The sequence below is a fragment of the Gekko japonicus genome, unplaced genomic scaffold, assembly GCF_001447785.1.
Source record: "Gekko japonicus isolate JY-2015 unplaced genomic scaffold, Gekko_japonicus_V1.1 scaffold768, whole genome shotgun sequence".
Taxonomy (NCBI): Eukaryota; Metazoa; Chordata; class Lepidosauria; order Squamata; family Gekkonidae; genus Gekko; species Gekko japonicus.
In genome coordinates this window covers 393,469-411,534 of record NW_015159733.1, presented here as the reverse complement: position 1 = coordinate 411,534, position 18,066 = coordinate 393,469, and the positions used below count along the sequence as shown (strand labels likewise).

Sequence of the window (18,066 nt, the reverse complement as noted above, 5' to 3'; positions counted from 1 at the left end):
GGAATATAGTTTGGAAACAACTCTTTTGGGTTTAGACATGTATCATCATTCTTCTGTATGCATTTTGAAGACCATTTTAATATTAATCGCAAAGTTAGGCCCTGTCTCTTTCCACTATGAGAAGAGCAAGAGCCTCTTCAATTGTGGCCCTTTGATTATGAAATACCTTCCCTTCATCAGTCTTCCTGGTGCAGAGCATATTAAGTGTTGGGGCTAGTCTTATCTGACCATCCCTCCCATATGAAGATATTATCATATATGTAATTCTGCACTTTGCCCAGGTTTGGCTCAAAAATCCTAGAGAATGGAGCCAGGTACATACAGTTTCCAAAAGATTTTAAAGTTGGTTTTTTTAAATCCTCCAAAACAGAGGTGCATTGTCTGTGCTTGTGCACGCAAGAACAAGGAAAAAGAGACCTGATGTTCCTTCCTTCCTAGGCTGTACTCCCCCTTGCCCAGGAGAGAAGGCAGAGATGGCCCAGGAGAAGAAGGAAATGGCAGTGTTTCTACTGCTTTCTCTTTTCTCCCCCTCTACTGCCTGGGAAAGAAGACTTAAAATGGCAGAGGAGTAGGAGAAGTCTGTGGGATCTCTACTTACTCCTCCTGCAAGTTCCTTGCTAGAAATAACAGAGGAAAGGGAGGAGATGGCATGGAGGTAAGCCAGGCAGGCAGAGGCCCACAAGCCTGGCAGTTACTGGAGAAACAACAGGGAAGAAAGGAAAAGGGAAAAGGCAGTGAGGAGGGCAAGAACGATGCCACCACTGGGTCAGCCCTGGAGGAGGAGGAGAAGGTGGCAGCAAAGGCACAAGAGGAGTAAGATAAAGAGGGTGATAAAGGGAGGGCAAAGGCTGGTGGAGATAGAGTGAGATAAAAAGATGGGGTTCTAAGGATGCCATTCCCCAGTTGGGGGCGGGGATCCCCCAATTTTTGGGGCTGCTCCCCAGATGCAATGTGATGATGTCACATGGAAGTGACATCATCTCGTCAGCAACATCATATGGTGACACTCTGGTTTTGGGGCAAAACTCAATGGTTTGAAGGCAATTTTACCATAGAGTTTTGCTCCAAAACCAGAGCGTCCTTGTGTGACATCGCCGACATGGTGGTGTGATGTCAGCTCATCGTGGTGTTCCGCCTCCACTCCTGGAAAGTCTCTCCTTTGCTGGCGTGACGAAATGACCTGGCAACCCTAGGTTCTCCCTGTTACTTTCTTGGTCCTCTTGGCTCCGTCTCTACCTTTAAATTCCCTTGTGTTGTGTCCACCCAGCTTCCTACTGAGTTTCCTTTTGCCTGTTCATTCTTGTTGTAGAGGGGTTATGGCTCAGTGATAGAATATGTGCTTTGTATGCAGATGGTCCAGGGTTCAATCCTCAGCATCTCAAACTAACAGGATGAAGCAGTAGGTGGTGTGAAAGACCTCAGTCTGAGAACCTGCTGCCTGCCAGAGTAGACAGCACTGATTTTGATAGAGTAATGGTCTAACTCAGTGTATGGTAGTTTCATGCGTTCCTGTTAAGAAATGATCTCTTTAGCATTAACCAGTGTGAAAATCTTTTGTTATTACTGCTTGAAACTAATCTGTTTAGTTTTCAAGGGATTGTTTTAAAAAAAGTATCTGATTTTAAATTCCCCTCACTAAGAATTATTCAACCAATGAAGGACAGTTTCCATTTTAAAAAATCAAGTTAAGGTTTCATTTGTAAAAAAACCAAAAAAAACCTTTTGAATTTAGATGATGGTGGGGTGAAGATAAATTTAATGTCATTTTTAATGCTTAGTTGTGACCTCACTTGATTGTCATTTTAATTATACTTCTATTTCTAAGCACACTTCACTGCCTGAAGACAAGCTTAGGCTTTGAAAAGTGCCTCTCATGTTGGTTTTTAAAAATAATTACAGCTTAGAGTTTGATTCTATCATAAACCCTCTAGTTTTGTGAATAACCATTGTCATTTAGTCTGCTCAAGTGTTAATAAAACCCGCTAAGTCTGTCTTCTGGGTTTGTTTCAAGTAAAAATGTATTTGATAGGAACACTGAAGGCCAATGTTGGAGTGAGTGAATTTTCTCCCACTTCCTGTTGAGTATGCATAGTAACATGTAGGTAGTTTTTAGGTGGTTTATCGGAAGCCCCGAATTCTGTTACCATTTTGGTGGCAGTCTCTGATTTGAAAGTTGCTTGTAATTTTGTTCTAGGCTATGTGTACAATAGTAAAGGTAAAGGTTTCCCTTGCTCGAAAGCTAGTCGAATCCGACTCTAGTGCTCATCTCCATTTCCAAGCCGAAGAGCCAGCATTGTCCAAAGACGTTTCCATGGTCATCTGGCCAGCATGACTAAATGCCAAGGCACTTGGAACGCTGTTACCTTCCCACTGAAGCGGTACCTATTTATCTACTTGCAATTTCTTGCTTTTGAACTGCTAGGTTGGCAGGATCTAGGGCCAGAGACGGGAGTCTGCAGCTCAGCATCTTAACCTCTGAGCAACCGTGGCCCCCTGTGTACAATAGGGGTGTGCAAAAAAAATTTAACTGGTATTTTCTGATTCGGGTCTATTAGACCCAAAAAATTTAAGGGTTTCAGAAAAATCCTGGATCCCAATTCTAGTATGGTATTCGGATCTGGGATTTTTCAGAAATCTTGAATTTTGAGGGGTCCAATAAACCCAAGAAGAAAAATACTGATTCTTATTATTTTTTAAAGCCAGCACAAAGCTGAGCTGCCAGGGAACAATCTACTCCCCATGGGCACAGCCGATCCTGGTTGGACTCACTTCTCCTGCAGTCTGGTTTAAACCAGGTTGCAGGAGAAGCGAGCCCAGGAGTTGCTGTGCCGCATGGAAAACATTGATCCCGGCAGCATAAAAGATCCTGGCTGGGCTCACTTCTTCTGCAGTTCAGTTTAAACCTGACTGTAGGAGAAGTGAGCCCCAGGAGCTGGTGTGCCGCATGGAGCACATTGCTCCATGTGGCACAGAAGATTCTGGCTTCCTGGCTGCACAGCAGATCCTGGGGCTGGCTTCTTCTGCAGCCTGGTTTAAACTGGGCTACACGAGAAGCCAGCCCCAAGCCATGCCGGCAGGAACAGTCTGCTCCCCATCAGCATAGCTGTCTTCTGCAATACTTTTAAACTTTAAAGGGACGGCAAAGAGGCTCAGCAAACAGCTGAGGGGGCAGAACAGTCTTCTCTGGCCTCTCTGCTGTTTTCAGATTTGCCGGGTAATTCCCAAATATATCCGGGATTTGGGGGGAAATCTTTTTTTGGTTCCCCAAGAAATCCCAGATACATTTGGGATGCCGAAATCTACATGAAGAATACCAGTAAGGTATTTTTGGGGTAGATTTTTGGCTCAGTTAGACCCAAATGCACATCCCTTGTGTACAATTGGATTTTTTGAACCAATAGCAGATAGTTACATGTCTTGAATAAGATACAGTTAAGAGTTGAACATTGGAGAGCTCTCTGTCCAGCTTACAAAAGGATCAGCATGTGGCATGGAGAAATACTTTATTCTAAGTCGTTTGTCACATGCATTTTGTGAAGGAGCCCTTTATTTTCTGTTATCAAGCAGTTGTTAGTAGCAGTTGGCAAATTCCAACTAGTCAAAATACATATTCTCCTCTCTGCAAAGTTCAAGAAAGTACAATTACTTTTTTTATTTGGACATTACACTTTAAAGACCCCATCTCTGTGTAAGGCAAGGGAATGTTGTAGAGATGCCAGATGCCATCCTCTTTGTTCTTATTAGGGGCTGACAATATATTTGCTTACCTGTTTCTTTTAGAAAATTTCTACCCTGCCTTTTTGCTCTCATAAGGGCCACCAAGGCAAATTAAAACATATATAATACCATAAAGTGAGATTAGAAAGAGAGACTGCTGAATTGCAACTGATAATGAAGCTCAGTGCATCCTCCTGGGCTGAACTAAGACCTAGGTTTCTTCTCTCATTACTAATGACCGCTATTGTTATTTGGCATCTGAAATCACGTCACTCTCCAAGATAGAAGTACAGATAGATTCACATTCTAGCTGTATCTGAAGAAGTGAGCAGTGACTTATAAAAACTCATGCCCTGCCACAAATTTTGTTAGTCATTAAGGTGCTTCTGGACTCATGCTCTCTTCCACTAATAAAGATTGCAAGCTGTGCTGTTAGATTTCTTCTATATATTTTTTCCAGTTTTAGAACTGGAAAGGGGGACCTCTCCAAGTGAAATAATGTGTTGCTTCCAGACTAGACAAAATCTACTCACTGCTAATGATAATAATAAAAAGTTTAAAAGGCAGTGTGTGTGTGTGTGTGGGGGGTTAATGTGAAGAAAGACAGCCAGTGAGGTGGGAGGGGAGAGAGGGAGACTACTGTTGAACTGGAATATATGGAACCATAAATGTATTTTTAAATACTTAGCCATCTACTTCCAGTCATTAAACCATGAAATCCAATCCAAGTGTTGTAATACCTAATCAGGGTCTTTTTGAAAGAAAATAAAATCCCAGATAGGCACAGGAGAAGCAAAAGGAGCTTTTTTTTCTGGTGCGCACGTGTGTGCTCTCTTTTTCCTTGCTCCTCACTTCCTCCCTAAAGGAGGAAGAGAGGCTTGGCAATGCAGCAGCCGTAGCAACCAGGAATAGGAAGCAGGAGAGAGCCAGTTGATCATGGTCCAGATACCAGCCCGGCAGGGGCCAGATCCACATGTTTGACAGCCCTGCACTAAGGTTTTCAATACTTGCTGTATCAAAGGAAAAAGAACTATGTTGTCAAAGGCTTTCATGGCCGGAGTTCATTAGTTGTTGTAGATTTTCTGGGCTGTATGGCTGTGGTCTTGGCATTGTAGGACCTGACGTTTCGCCAGCAGCTGTAATTGGCATCCTCAGACGTATAACACAGAAAGATGGAGTACTCTCTGTGTCAAGGTGAGAAGAAAAATGGTAGGCAGGTAATTTATATCTACTCAGGAACTAGGGTAGGGCTGAGTCATTATCTTGTAGGAGTTCCCCAGGTTCTTTTGCATATGGATTGGCTGTTGAAATTCTAATCTTATCTGTAGTGCTATTGTAAGATCTAGAGCATTTTGTGTTTTTCAGGACAGGAAACCATGCCCTATTTATTTTTAAACTCTCTTTTTTCCTGTTGAAATTGGGTTTATGTTTATGAATTTCAGTGGCTTCCCTGTGTAATCCGACATGGTAATTGAATGTGTTGTTCAGCCACTGCTAATTTTTCAGGCTGGCCCAGTCTGCAGTGTCTTTTATGTTCTTTTATTCTTGTCTGAATGCTACGCTGTGTGGTCCCGATGTAAACCTGTCCACAACTGCATGGGATGCGGTATACTCCTGCAGACGTGAGGGGGTCTCTTCTGTCTTTTGCCAATCGTAGCATCTGTTGTATTATTCTGGTGGGTCTGAATACTGTTTGTAGGTTGTGTTTTTTCATACGTTTTCCCATCTGATCAGCGATTCCTTTGATACATGGCAAAAACACTTTTCCTGTGGGAGACTGTTTTTCCTCACTTGTTTGTTTTACCTTTGGTTTAATTGCTCTTCTGATTTCATTCTTGGAGTAGCCATTTGCTTGAAGTGAGTGGTTTAGATGATTTAGTTCATCATTTAGAGAGTGCGGTTCACATGTCTGTCTTGTGTGGTCTGCTAATGTTTAGATTATGCCTCTTTTTTGCCCAGGGTGGTGATTGGAGTTTTATGTGTAAATAATGATCTGTGTGAGCTGGTTTTCTGCAGACCTTGTGATCTAATTGAAGGTTAGCTTTGCAGATGACCATACCTAGAAATAGGAGTTTACCTTCAAATTCTTTTTCCATGGTGAATTGTATGTTCAGGTGGATGTTGCTGAGGTGGTCTAAAAACTCCATCAATTGTACTTCTTGATGGCTCCAAATGATAAAGGTATCATCTACGTACCGGATGATAAAATTATATTTTAGAGAAATTAATTATTGAAAAAAGTATTTTATTGAGAATAAGTATTTGAAATGGTTGAAAAATGGTGTCAGGACCCACAGTCAATCACTTAGCACACACTTCCAAGAAGGTTTTACTTTATTGTGAGAACTATGGTAACATAAACATATTCACTGTTAAGTATAACTAATATTAAGCCTACAGGGTTAGATATAGTATACTCAAAAGGGGCCCCCCATCGACAGGCCAATTAGGCACTCTCCCGTTGGTGGGTTGGCGAAGAAGCGAAAGTGGTCCCACGGTTGAAATATGGGAAGACACTACATGAGGGAGCAAGCTACAAGGTCAGAGATAAGGAGCAGAGGCGCCAAGGGGAATGGAATGCGGGCCTGGCTGGTACGCAGGTCAAGCGAGTGAACTGGAACCCATAAACCTAATGGCAGCGTAGCTGACAAATGGTTGAAAAAAGCATTTTATTGAGAATAAGTATTTCGCAAGAATGCTTTAGCAAGCACATTGAAAACAATTCAGATTTTCTCTGTGATGGTTATTTTAGAGATCATTGTGTATTCTTTAGTGTATGCAGGTAAAATTATCTAGGCGAATGTTTGAAGTAGGATGTAGTCTGAATGTGATAACTGGTGCCAGGAGAAGGCAGAATTTGATGTTTTTAATTATGAAGAATGCGTCTTAGTTATATTTTCTATCAGCTTGTTCCAAATATGCAGGTAAATGATCTAGGAGAATGTTTGAAGTACTTGTGTAAGTATTACCAGTGTTGTAAATGGCATCTAGCTTTTCGTATACAGGCACCAGTGTACCAGAAAGCTTTCGTATACAGGCACCAGAAAGCTCATTAGAGTGTCTTTAAAGGGAAGGTGGGATTCTTAAGAGGCTTTGTATAGTGTCTAGGGGGGAAATATTTGTAGCTTACCTTCATGGTATCTCATTTTATGTAATCAAATTATTTTTGATCATAGCAACATGAACCGTGAAGACCGGAATGCGCTGCGTATTAAAGAGAGAGAGAGACGTAATCAAGAAATTCAACAGGGTGAAGAAGCCTTTCCACCTAACTCTCCTCTCTTTGCTGAACCATACAAAGTTGTAAGTACATGTGGTTTTTCAAATGAGTTTTTATGTCAGATTAAAAAATGGTTTAAGGATTTTTAAAAGATTTGTCTCTAGCAGGTTTGCATTTAAGAAAATTTTCTTAATGTTTTCTGGAAAATGTTTTACAGAAGACTTCCAAGCCTTTATATGAATAACAGTTCTCTAATGTAACGTGGTGTTCGTAAGTGGCTTGAGAGTGAGAGGGGTTAAGATTTTTTACTCTTGATGATGTCAGAAATGTTATTATATGGTTTGAAGTGTTTTTAACATAACTGGAGATAAAAGATTTGCTAGAATTTTATGACTGTTGTGGGATTAATACAGGTTTTGGATTCATCAAATCAACACTCTTTTAAAAAAGAAAATATTGAAGTTCTATTTTCTGTAAGTAGTACCCTAATACCCATATAATCTGCACGTGAAACTGGTTAGCTACTAACAGTATATATGCAGAGTGTTCGTATAGAACAATAACTCTGAATAGAAATTTATTTGCAGAGATTATTGTTATACTGAGGTTTTGCTTTGTGGCAAAAGAGTGATTCAAGATATAACATTTCTCATTTCATGGAGTTTGTATTCCATAGAAGACAGGTAATTGTTAGGGCTTGACATTGTAGTGTCTGGTTCCTTTTTTTTTTTTTTAAGACGTATTGTGATTGATAATGAAATCCTGCATTGTCTAATTGTAGTAGTCATAAGTAAAATTGAAACCAAGCTATAAGCAGTCAGCAGACTGGGTTACAGAAAATGGTTGGACCTGGGATTTTTAAAGTACAGACTCCTCTGTTTCTGGTATCAGACAGTTCAAAGGTCAGGGACCGAAGATTATGCAACTTGGAACCATCTTGCCTGTTTCATTCACTAAAGATGCATCTTGAGTACCATAGAATCGGAGATTTAACTTGGATTTATGCATTTATGCATCTGTTTTATATCTCACTCTTATCCCACTGACACCATAGGTACTGTTCCACCTTGGATACTCCCCCCCCCCTTTTGTATGTGCTTCATAGTACAGTACTTAGACAGCTAATTGTTCTGAACTTTCTATACTACAAAGCATGAAACAATTATTTTGGGACATGTATTAATAGGCATGACGACCAGTTATGTATAAGGGACAGACTGAATGTTTTAGGATGGATTGATAAACTTTTTACTTTTACTAGCAGCGTGGCTAAAATGAACCTATGTACGTATTCATTTTAGCTATGCTATGATACAAATCACCTGCACCATTCTCAGCTTTGTCGTTTGCCAGCTCGTACTGTACCCCAGCAGTCCAGTGGGGACCTAAAGCCCCAGATGGCCACCTAGATGGCCACCTAGATGGCCACAAAATGAGATTTTCCATTGTAATGGCTCACTTACATCTCTGTTCTTCTGAGTTTTGGTAAGGTGGGGGAAAGAGGTGCATCCATGGGAGAGAAAAGGAAAGAGAATGCACCGAGGTGACTTCCCATCTAGGATCCTTCCTCTTTGCCCCTTTTAAAAGGCTGTGTCAGATATTTGGAACAACTGTCCTAGCATTTGTCCAAACACAGCTTGCAGATGTGCCCTATTGATGAAGGTCAAAACAATTTAGGGCTGGCTTTCCTTTTTTTCTCTGTCCAATGAGAAATGATGTTATTTCAGTAAACAGTCACTGGAAAGAATAATTCTTGAATTTTATTTGCTTCACTCAACCTTTTGAAAGTAATCAAAGGAGATGAAGGGGAATGCAGAAGCTAGACAAAAGGATTTTAAAAAATCAACTCCTTTTTCAGTCTTGTGTTTTGAAAACTGAAGAAGTACAAGATAAGATGGAAAGAGGTAGATGAAGTGTCAGACTAAGAGGAGTAAAGTCAAAAACTACCCACAAACATCCAAATTAGACAGGACTACATATGTATAACAGTTTCTTGGAACTTAAATAGTTTTCAAAGAATAAACTCTTCTATGAGCATTAGGGTACCTACAATGTAAGAAATTGCTGTGTTTCTTTCTTTGAATGATACTTTAAGTTTCATTTTGGTATTAGGCCTTTGCTATTTTAAGGCTCTAATGTGTATTCGAAGGCAGAAGTTCTCACACCGTTGCTTCTGATATGCAGACCTTCAGAGTCTTCGAAGTGAATAAAATGTAGCGTGGCAGAAAGCAGCCTTTTTTTCATTTTAATCCCGGGACTCTGAAAGTGAACATGACATGGCTTAAAGATTTTAACACAGGAATCTTGAGTATCTGTGGAAATACACTGCTATTACTATTATTCCATCATGTCCTGATATGCATTGAAGGGGCACAGGGTGGTAGATATGGTTATCCATCTTCCCCACTTTAGCCTCATTACAGTAATATGACTGACTTAAGTCGGTGAGCTTTATGGTCGAGTGGGGATCTAGAACCTGGGATCCCTGGGCCTATTACTGTAATCTATCCCAGTGGGCCACATGTGTATTCAGACAGAGTGTCCTGAGTGTGTCAGACTGTCACTTGGCCTTTTTATTCAGCAAAGACAGAGATTCAGTCTGGTTGTTTTTTTAAAAGAAAATTTATCCTTACTTGTACATTACTGGAATGATGAATATAATCAGTTTTTATTGTTTCTTGAATATAAAATGCTATAGCTATGTAAGACATAGCTATGTAAGACATAGCTACTGCTTGTAGTTTTTAAAATTGTGACATCAAAAGAGAAGACTTTACTTCATCTAGGTTTGAGCATGTTAAAAAATTTAATAAGCAACACATTATTGCTATAAAATAGTATCATGAGTGTAATATGGAATATTTGGCATTATAATTAGGGATGGGCACGAATCACATTTTTGCTGTTTGGTTCATGACTGAACCACAAACTGATACACTGTTTCGCATTGGTTCATGAGCCATTTAAAGTTTAAACACTTGCTTTCTGCTCCCTCTGGCTTTTCGCAGGCAGCAGAAAGCAGGGGTTTCCTAACAGCTGAGCAGCAGGGACCACTGCTGAGCTGTTTAGTTTAAGTGGCTCCAAGCCATTTAAACACTACTTTCTTCTCCCTGCAGCTTTTCGTGGGGAGCAGAAAGCAGGGGTTTCCAAACATCTGCTTTTTGTGAAGAGCAGAAAGCAGGGGTAAACTCCTGCTTTTTTCTCTTCACCAACTGCCATGAACTGCATCAAAATTCATGGAAGTATGTGGCTGTTCTTAAGTTCACCTCACAAACCACAAACTGGTCAAAATTCATAATGAACTTTTGTTCACTAGCTGTTGTAGATTTTCTGGCTTGTATGGCCGTGGTCTTGGCATTGTAGGACCTGATGTTTCACCAGTAGCTGTGACTGGCATCCTCAGAGGTATAACACAGAAAGACAGAGTACTCTCTGTGTCAGCCGGTTTGTGCCCATCCCTAATTATAATCATAATAATAAAAAATACATTTCAGTGCATACACATAAGCAAATACATGCTTTCATTATTACATAAGACTCACACAATGAAGAATTGACATTAGTTTCAGCTGGACACTGACGGATTCCATGACTAAGATTTTTACTGTTAGAAGGCAAGGCATAGTGGTTTAACTTTATATGAAAAATGGCTCAGTTTCTTTTTGTTAAAATATGGTGCAAGGAAAAGGTAGGTGTACTCCCAAACTCCTATCCTCCGGCGCTGGCACCAACGGTACCCCATTGAAGGTCAGGAGTGGTATCCCTAACTCCGGACTGCCTCGACTTAGGCTCAGGACCTCCGTCTTCATTGGATTCCGTTTCAATCGGCTCAGTCTAAGCCAACCAACCACGGCTTGTAGCCCCAGGTCCAGATCTTCCGGTCTGGAGTTAGACTGGCCACCCAACAGTAGATAGAGCTGGATGTCATCTGCATACTGGTGACAACCCAGCCCATGCCTCTGGGCAATCTGGGCAAGGGGACACATGTAGGTGTTAAATAATATAGGGGAAAGTATCACCCTTAAGTTCCAGAATCTTTGTTGACTGCCCATTGATTAATTTGTAATTCAGCCTCAGTCTTTGGTACAAGTTAATCAATGAAACTATACAGTTTCATTTTCTTGTAAGTGTTTTAATGGTGACATGAATTCTAATGAAACCATCAATTAGCCAATATAGATCTCCATTATGGATGAGTGCAATGGTTGCTGAATTAAGTTAAGTAAAGAACAACTAAGTGATTAGAAAAATATGTAAATAATTAGCATTCAGAAATTTATCTGCCTTAAAGCTGAGTTGTATAATTTATTTATATATTTTATTTATTAATGTATTTTAATGTGCCTTTGCATTGTGGTTTTTATTACTTACACAGACCAGCAAAGAAGATAAATTGTCTAGCCGTATCCAAAGCATGCTTGGAAACTATGATGAAATGGATGATCTTATAGGTGACCGGTCTCTCCAAAAGCTTGTTGGGTTTCCCAAACCAACAGTACCATCAACAACAGATGAAAAATCAACCCAAAATTTTTTTGGTGAACAGAGACATAGTACTGGCTCTCATCAGAGCAGCAAATGGACGCCTGTAGGTCCAGCGCCTAGCACTTCTTCCCAGTCACAGAAGCGTTCTTCAGGTTTACAGAGTGGACATGGCAGCCAGCGCAACAGTGGCAGTAGCACTAGCAGTAGTGGGCAGAGACATGACCGTGATTCATATAGTGGTAGTGGGAGCACCAGTAGCCGAAAAAAAACCCAGCATGGATCAGAACACTCAAAGTCTCGTTCTTCCAGCCCTGGCAAACCATCTACTGTTTCTTCTGTGAACCCCAGCCATTCCAGATCTCATGGAAATGATCACCACAGCAAGGAGCATCAACGTTCTAAATCTCCACGAGACCCAGACGCCAACTGGGACTCGCCATCCCGTGTACCTTCATTTTCTAGTGGCCAGCATTCTAGCCAGTCTTTCCCTCCTTCACTTATGTCTAAGTCTAACACAATGTTGCAGAAGCCCACTGCCTATGTAAGGCCCATGGATGGTCAGGAGTCCATGGAACCAAAGCTTTCTTCTGAACACTACAGTAGCCAGACTCACAGCAACAATATGAATGAACTGAAACCTAGTAGCAAAGCACATTTAACAAAGCTGAAAATTCCCTCTCAGCCTCTTGATGTAAGTTGTCTTTTTAATAGTTTCATAACATGCTCAGTGTATCCTGAAACGGAACTTCAATTATTCCACAGGTAAAATATACTGGGGGTGGGTGGGTTGGGACCGACAGGAGACTTCTGTTGAAATCACCTTCTGGAGTAAGGAAGTATATGTTACTATGGAATAAATGCTCCAGTGTGTAACTGTTTCCCATGTGCATGGTTTTTGGTATTAAGATCGTCAAGTCTGCCATGATTAATATTATTTTAAAACCAAATGTTATCTAAGTGCTTATCAGGCCACACAAGCCCTCACTTGCACAAAATTACATATGCCTCCTGGACACAAAAACTGTGCTAATTAAAAAGAAAAAGCAGTGTATACAAGTGAGAACTTGGGCCATATGTGTCAGGATATCACATTTTGCATCTGTGGTGTAGTATGATTTAAGAAAGAGAAACATAGAAAATCATGTCTCACTTTATACAAGGACAGCCAATGAATTCCATTATTGAAAAGAAAGAATTAATCTTTTAAAAATGCAGTAACTTCAGAATTTTAAAATGGGGTAGTGTGTTTCAAGTTTCATTTGTAAGAAAAGTATGTACACTTCGAATTTCTCCAGATGGAGAGTAATTGAAAATATGCTGTGATATTTCATTATGATAGTTTTGTGATACGACAGCTGTTACTCTAAGGGCAGGATCCAGATCCACTGCCCTGCAGATGGAAAAATACTTCTGTTTGCTGCTCACTGTGTAGAGAGGTTTATTGGAGTGAATTACCAGGGACTACTGCTAGAAGGGTGGAGCTGAAAAGTTTCAGTGCAATAGTGTACCATGGTTTCTTTGTGTTTCTAAGGGAGCAATCCAAAGTAAGTCTACTGAGTCCTACTCAGATCAATGGGGCTTACTCCTGGAAGAATGTTCTTAAGATTCCACTGTAAGTCATTCTGCTCCTTGTACCTTAATACAGTGTCTTTGGGCACTAGCTTTAGATGGAAAATCCTGAATTTGAACCTCAAACCAGCATGACAGTGCAAATAAAACAGCTAATTCTGAACCTTGATTTATAGGCATCAGCATCTGGTGACATGAGCAGTGTGGATGAAATTCTGAAAGTAAGTTGTTTTTCTGTCTCCCAGTAATTTCTTAGTAAGTGCGTAGGGTGGTGGTGACATAGTTGATTCAAAATAATTTGACCATGCACTGTCAAACTCTTAACATTTTATAAATATTTAAGAACATCATTTCAAAGTTTTAGCTTTGTTAACATAGCAACTTGATGGCTTTTCATTCTTCTGTTTTGCTTGTGGATTGAATTTAAAGAATTTATAGTTTGCTGTTTATAAAACTTAGTATGCTGATAATTATTAGTTTTAATTCTCTCAGCTAACAGTGATGGTGAGTGAGATCACAGACAGCTTTCTTATTGAGTATATTCAAATATGAAGTCTGCCTGTTAGGTGTATAATTGTTTTCGGCTTTGTGTGACCATAGGAGATGACCCATATTTGGCCACCTCCATTGACAGCTATTCACACGCCTTGCAAAACTGAACCTTCAAAATTTCCATTCCCAACCAAGGTCAGTAGACAGCACAGTCAATGTTAAAACTGTAGCTGAGAGTTTAATGATAATGTATTACCACAACTTTCATAATTTCAGAATTGTACTATTTTTGTTTGTATTGGCATTAACTTCTTTTGTGTTTCTAAAGTCTGTTCTAGCTCGCCCCTCAATCCTGTTTACTTTTATTGTGAACTTGAATTCTTGCCCTGCTCTTTGATGGCTGGTCAGTCCCCCAAAAAATTATTTTTACAAAAATGTGGAATTACTTCTTGCATTGAGAACATGAGGTCATAAATTGTTCAAATTTTCTTCCTGTCAGGAAGCTTCAGCTTTGCTGTTTCCGTACTTAGGACCTTGTGTTCTCTTAAACATCTTAAAATCTTGTGCAGCCAGTCCAACAATGAATGAGCAGGAGTTGCTTTGTGAGATTTATAAACAGCAATTTAGAATGAGCGGGTGGCTGAGCTGATTGTTATTTCCCCCCCCCGAGGTATACGCTGTCTTCTGCTTAGCACAGGGATAACTTACTGGATCTTCTTTGTAGGCTTGCAGTGTATAGATGTTTAAAATTACTAGCAGTGTAGCATATCTGTAATGTGCAATTACATTAAAATCGCTTTGCTGAGGAGAATTCTATTTCCATTTCCATTTAGTTCAGATTCCCATATCATAGTAGATGTTTAATTTAATAGTGATTTTATTGGGTGCAAAAGCATTAATTTTGTTGATACAACCCATTTTTTGGTTTTTCCAAAAAGTTTTTGATGACTTGCTCAGAGAGAACAAGATATTAATTTGTGCTGATTTCCTGTCTCCCTGCTACAAACCTCCTGTTTGCCCCTCATGTTGTTTCTGGGTGTCTCCTCCTGTCCTACAGGATTGGCATTTCGGGGAGATCAGTGAGCTGCAGTAGGAGACAGGGAAGTTTTGTTTTGCTAAAGGTAGTGCCTTCTGTTAGTGGAAATTGTTGTCTGGATCCAGCTCTAACTTCTTCCCAAGAGAACAAATGATAGCTTTGCACTTTTCTTGGCCCTTTTTTGTATTACTTTGGGCAAAAATTTATGTCAGTTTCATAAATGTGTTATATATGTTGTCCATTTGTCCCATTTCTCCTACCCCCCCCCCATTATGGACTCAGTTTTCTTAATTTTAATAAAGCTGCATAAAGTTCGAGTGGCAGTGAGTTTCACAAAATAATCATACCTGGTTACTAGTTACAGTGGCTCAGTTTTATTATTTTGTGTTAGTCCTTTAACTCCATCTTAATAAGTGCATAAGAAAGTTTTGTGTTCATAGTTCTACATAATTAAGCATGAGTTGAACTCTAACTGTTGGCTGGTCAGGCTTGTCAGTAGCTGCTTACTTGTGGTAAGTAAGAATTGCCTCCAAGCTGGGAAGTATTTATAGTTTGTATGCTTATTGTGTGCACACATGCATCCCATCAAGGTTCATGTCCTATAATTGGCTAATGTATTAGAAGGCAGGGCAGACTTTTGTGGGCTAGTAACTTTCTGGACATAATTGCAAAGCAACTTTAATTTGGTTCTTCTTGTTTACAATAAGTTGAATACTTAAGGGACTTTCTATACATATTAACATACATTGGATTGTTTATAGTTTTCATTCTAAACCTTTTCTCTCAACTCTTACTCTTTTCTACTACCACAGACAGACTAACATGGCTACCCATCTTGATCTTTCGCCCCTAGTTTTTAACAGTGCCCCTTTTTCATTTTTCATGAAGTGACTGAACTTATGCAACTGTATTTATTTATATATGAATGTGTGCTTAATCCTTTATAAAACCTAGTTCCATGTGCCTCTTGATGTGGAGTGATTGACAGTGATTTATTTCTGATATGTATCCTCTGCTTCCTAGTTATATGGTTTCTGAGACAGCTAATAAACAATCAATGAAACCATTCTTAAAATTATTTGGAACCAGGAAAGTGAAATCTGAAACAAGGCCATAAGAAAAAAAAATTAAACTGTAAACTGTAAACTGTTTAAGTTTACAGATCCTCTTAATTTTGGAATAGATTCAGATAGGCTTGAATCAAATATTTAAAAAGTAGCTGTTGCATTTTTGCAGCTTTCCAGCTATAGACTTCAATAAAATTAAATAATCAAAGGCAAACATGCCTGAAGTTTTATTCTCCTAATACTTTTTTTTACCTTTAAGAGACAAGTAACTTTTGGTATTTTTCCAGGAAACTCAGCAGTCTAATTTTGGCACTGGAGAACAAAGTAAGTTAGTTGTTTATGTAAATTCTTTTTATAATCTATTGCTGTTTTAGGATTTTCATTCAGAATAGTTTTGTTATATGAGGCTTTATCCATCTGAATAAATGTTTACTAGTGATATTCTTTGATGCTGATCCTTGGCCAGTTAAAGACCCTAATCTCTATCTTGTTTTTGGTTTTTTGATTAGTACAAGTTTTTATGCAAATTGCTAAGAAATCGCTTATTGAAGAGTACTTCTAAAACTTCTTAGTGGTTGCTGTCTTTATATTATTGTTTTATAAATTTATATTAGCTCTTTAACATACATGGAGAATGAATTAATATCTGTAGGTAAGAAGAATAAGCCGCAAAACTGTTGCACTACTTATAATCTATTTATATATCACTTACTAGGATATAATTGAAAGCAGGCACTGCTCATTCTTATCTGTCCTCAAAATACTTCCCGTCTTTATACAGAGACTGTTGTTGGTTCTTTGAAACCCTGCATGAAGCTGACTACTCCATTTAATTTATAGCATTGGAATATACCTTCTTTAAGCCAGATAACTGTAAGCCAAAGTACATGTCACAGCGGACACAGCTCCAACCCATGGCTGTTGATGCCATTTTAGAGGGAAATTTAGCTGTTTAAAAATTGTTGCGAGGACCCAGTCCTGATTGGTCCTGTGGCATGGTGGCAACCGGTGATCTGGTTTCCCCCTTCTGTGCCTTTTAGAAGGACAAAACAGCATCCAACAGCATTTTTTGTGCACCCGCTTAGGGCCTAGCGTACAGTCTGCTGCTAGCAACAACCGCCTCCCACCACCACTGTGTTGGCATGGTCTAATGACAGTTGTTCACATCCACTTAGAGCCCTTTTGGGAATGGTAATACAGTTGCTGATAGCAACATAATAGCTGTGGTGCCTAGTGAATTACTAGCATTTTCCAGTTTCTTCATAATTTGTCAGACCCACAGTATCTACAATCTACCCAGTGCATCTTTTAACAGAACAAAAAGTGTTAACATAACTCCAGCTGAGAAAGAAATAGAATTCAAAACAAGTTCTGTTGATTTTAGTACTGATTTTTTAAAAAATCATTCCTGATACATTCTAGCCAGCTTGCAAGAATGAGGCATGTTTGTAGAGCTGCATGTTACTTCTTGTCTTGGAGAACAACTGGCTCCTTGCTTAGATAGCTGCTGAGGTGATAATGAGGCTGCTGTGAAGTTTCTAGTACTACTGGATGCATGGCATTGAATGAGATAAAAAGTATTTTGTCTGCAACAGCTTCTCTTAAGTGTAGAATTCATCTATGCTTTTAAAATAAACAAGACGTCACCATTGCACCATTTTGTAGACTGTGTATTGTGTAGATTATTTTGGTCTTCTTTTACTGCTAGCTCTTCCATTCATGTTAAAAGAAACCTGATTAACCGTATCCTAGTTATTAAAGAAGAGAACTGTAGTAGTAGATCTAGTGCATAATTAATTGGTGATTCAACAATGCTGAATTGTACTGCTTGGGGTGTTGAGTCAGGAATAAAGAAAAGGCTATGGCATCAGGACTCAGGTGCATTGACAGGACAGTGGTAGATAACACCGGCTTGCACTGTGTCTGACAATGTAGTCCCTGTCCGACCCATTGTTTTCGCCAGGTATTTTTTTTATTCTACATGTTGTATAATTAGACTTCAAGCACTTATTTTCTTTTTTCCTTCAGAAAGATACAATCCTTCTTCAAAAGCATCTAATAGCCATCAGTCTAAATCGTAAGTGTTCTTTATACAGGAATTTCAGTTCCTTTTGCAGTGTTTACAAAGATAATAAAAAAGTGTTCATGATACGAAAATGGTCCTCCTGGAGGTTCTAGAGTTATACCTCCAGAGGTGTAACTATTACAAAGAATGCAGGTCGCTTAGCATATCACTTGATTTCTAATTCCCTCCCCTCAGTGCATGATTATGATGGAACTGTAATTCACATTAATATCTGAGCCTAGAACCAGAGACTGTTACTGGTGCATTAATTAATGTGTAGGTCTGAGATGGTCTCATGAACAGTTTTTAAAGCTGATCTTCAAACCCAAACCCAAACACAACTACAATTCTGGGTTTCCCCATTACCTATGTATTTCCAGAATTGATTGATGGGTTTTTCTCCATTTTGGAGTCG

General features: G+C 39.4%; 1 protein-coding gene across 2 annotated transcripts in view; it reads left to right on the top strand.

The window, feature by feature from the left end:
* AFF4 (AF4/FMR2 family member 4) overlaps positions 1-18,066 on the top strand; it is a 59,618-nt gene that overhangs the window by 19,482 nt on the left and 22,070 nt on the right. For both annotated transcript variants that reach the window (XM_015429201.1, XM_015429193.1), the window contains 6 exons: positions 6,894-7,020; positions 11,313-12,113; positions 13,168-13,212; positions 13,592-13,678; positions 15,874-15,910; positions 17,615-17,663. In XM_015429201.1, the coding sequence (XP_015284687.1) occupies positions 6,898-7,020; positions 11,313-12,113; positions 13,168-13,212; positions 13,592-13,678; positions 15,874-15,910; positions 17,615-17,663 (1,142 nt within the window). In that variant the 5' untranslated portion in view covers positions 6,894-6,897. The remainder of the gene's footprint in view (positions 1-6,893; positions 7,021-11,312; positions 12,114-13,167; positions 13,213-13,591; positions 13,679-15,873; positions 15,911-17,614; positions 17,664-18,066) is intronic.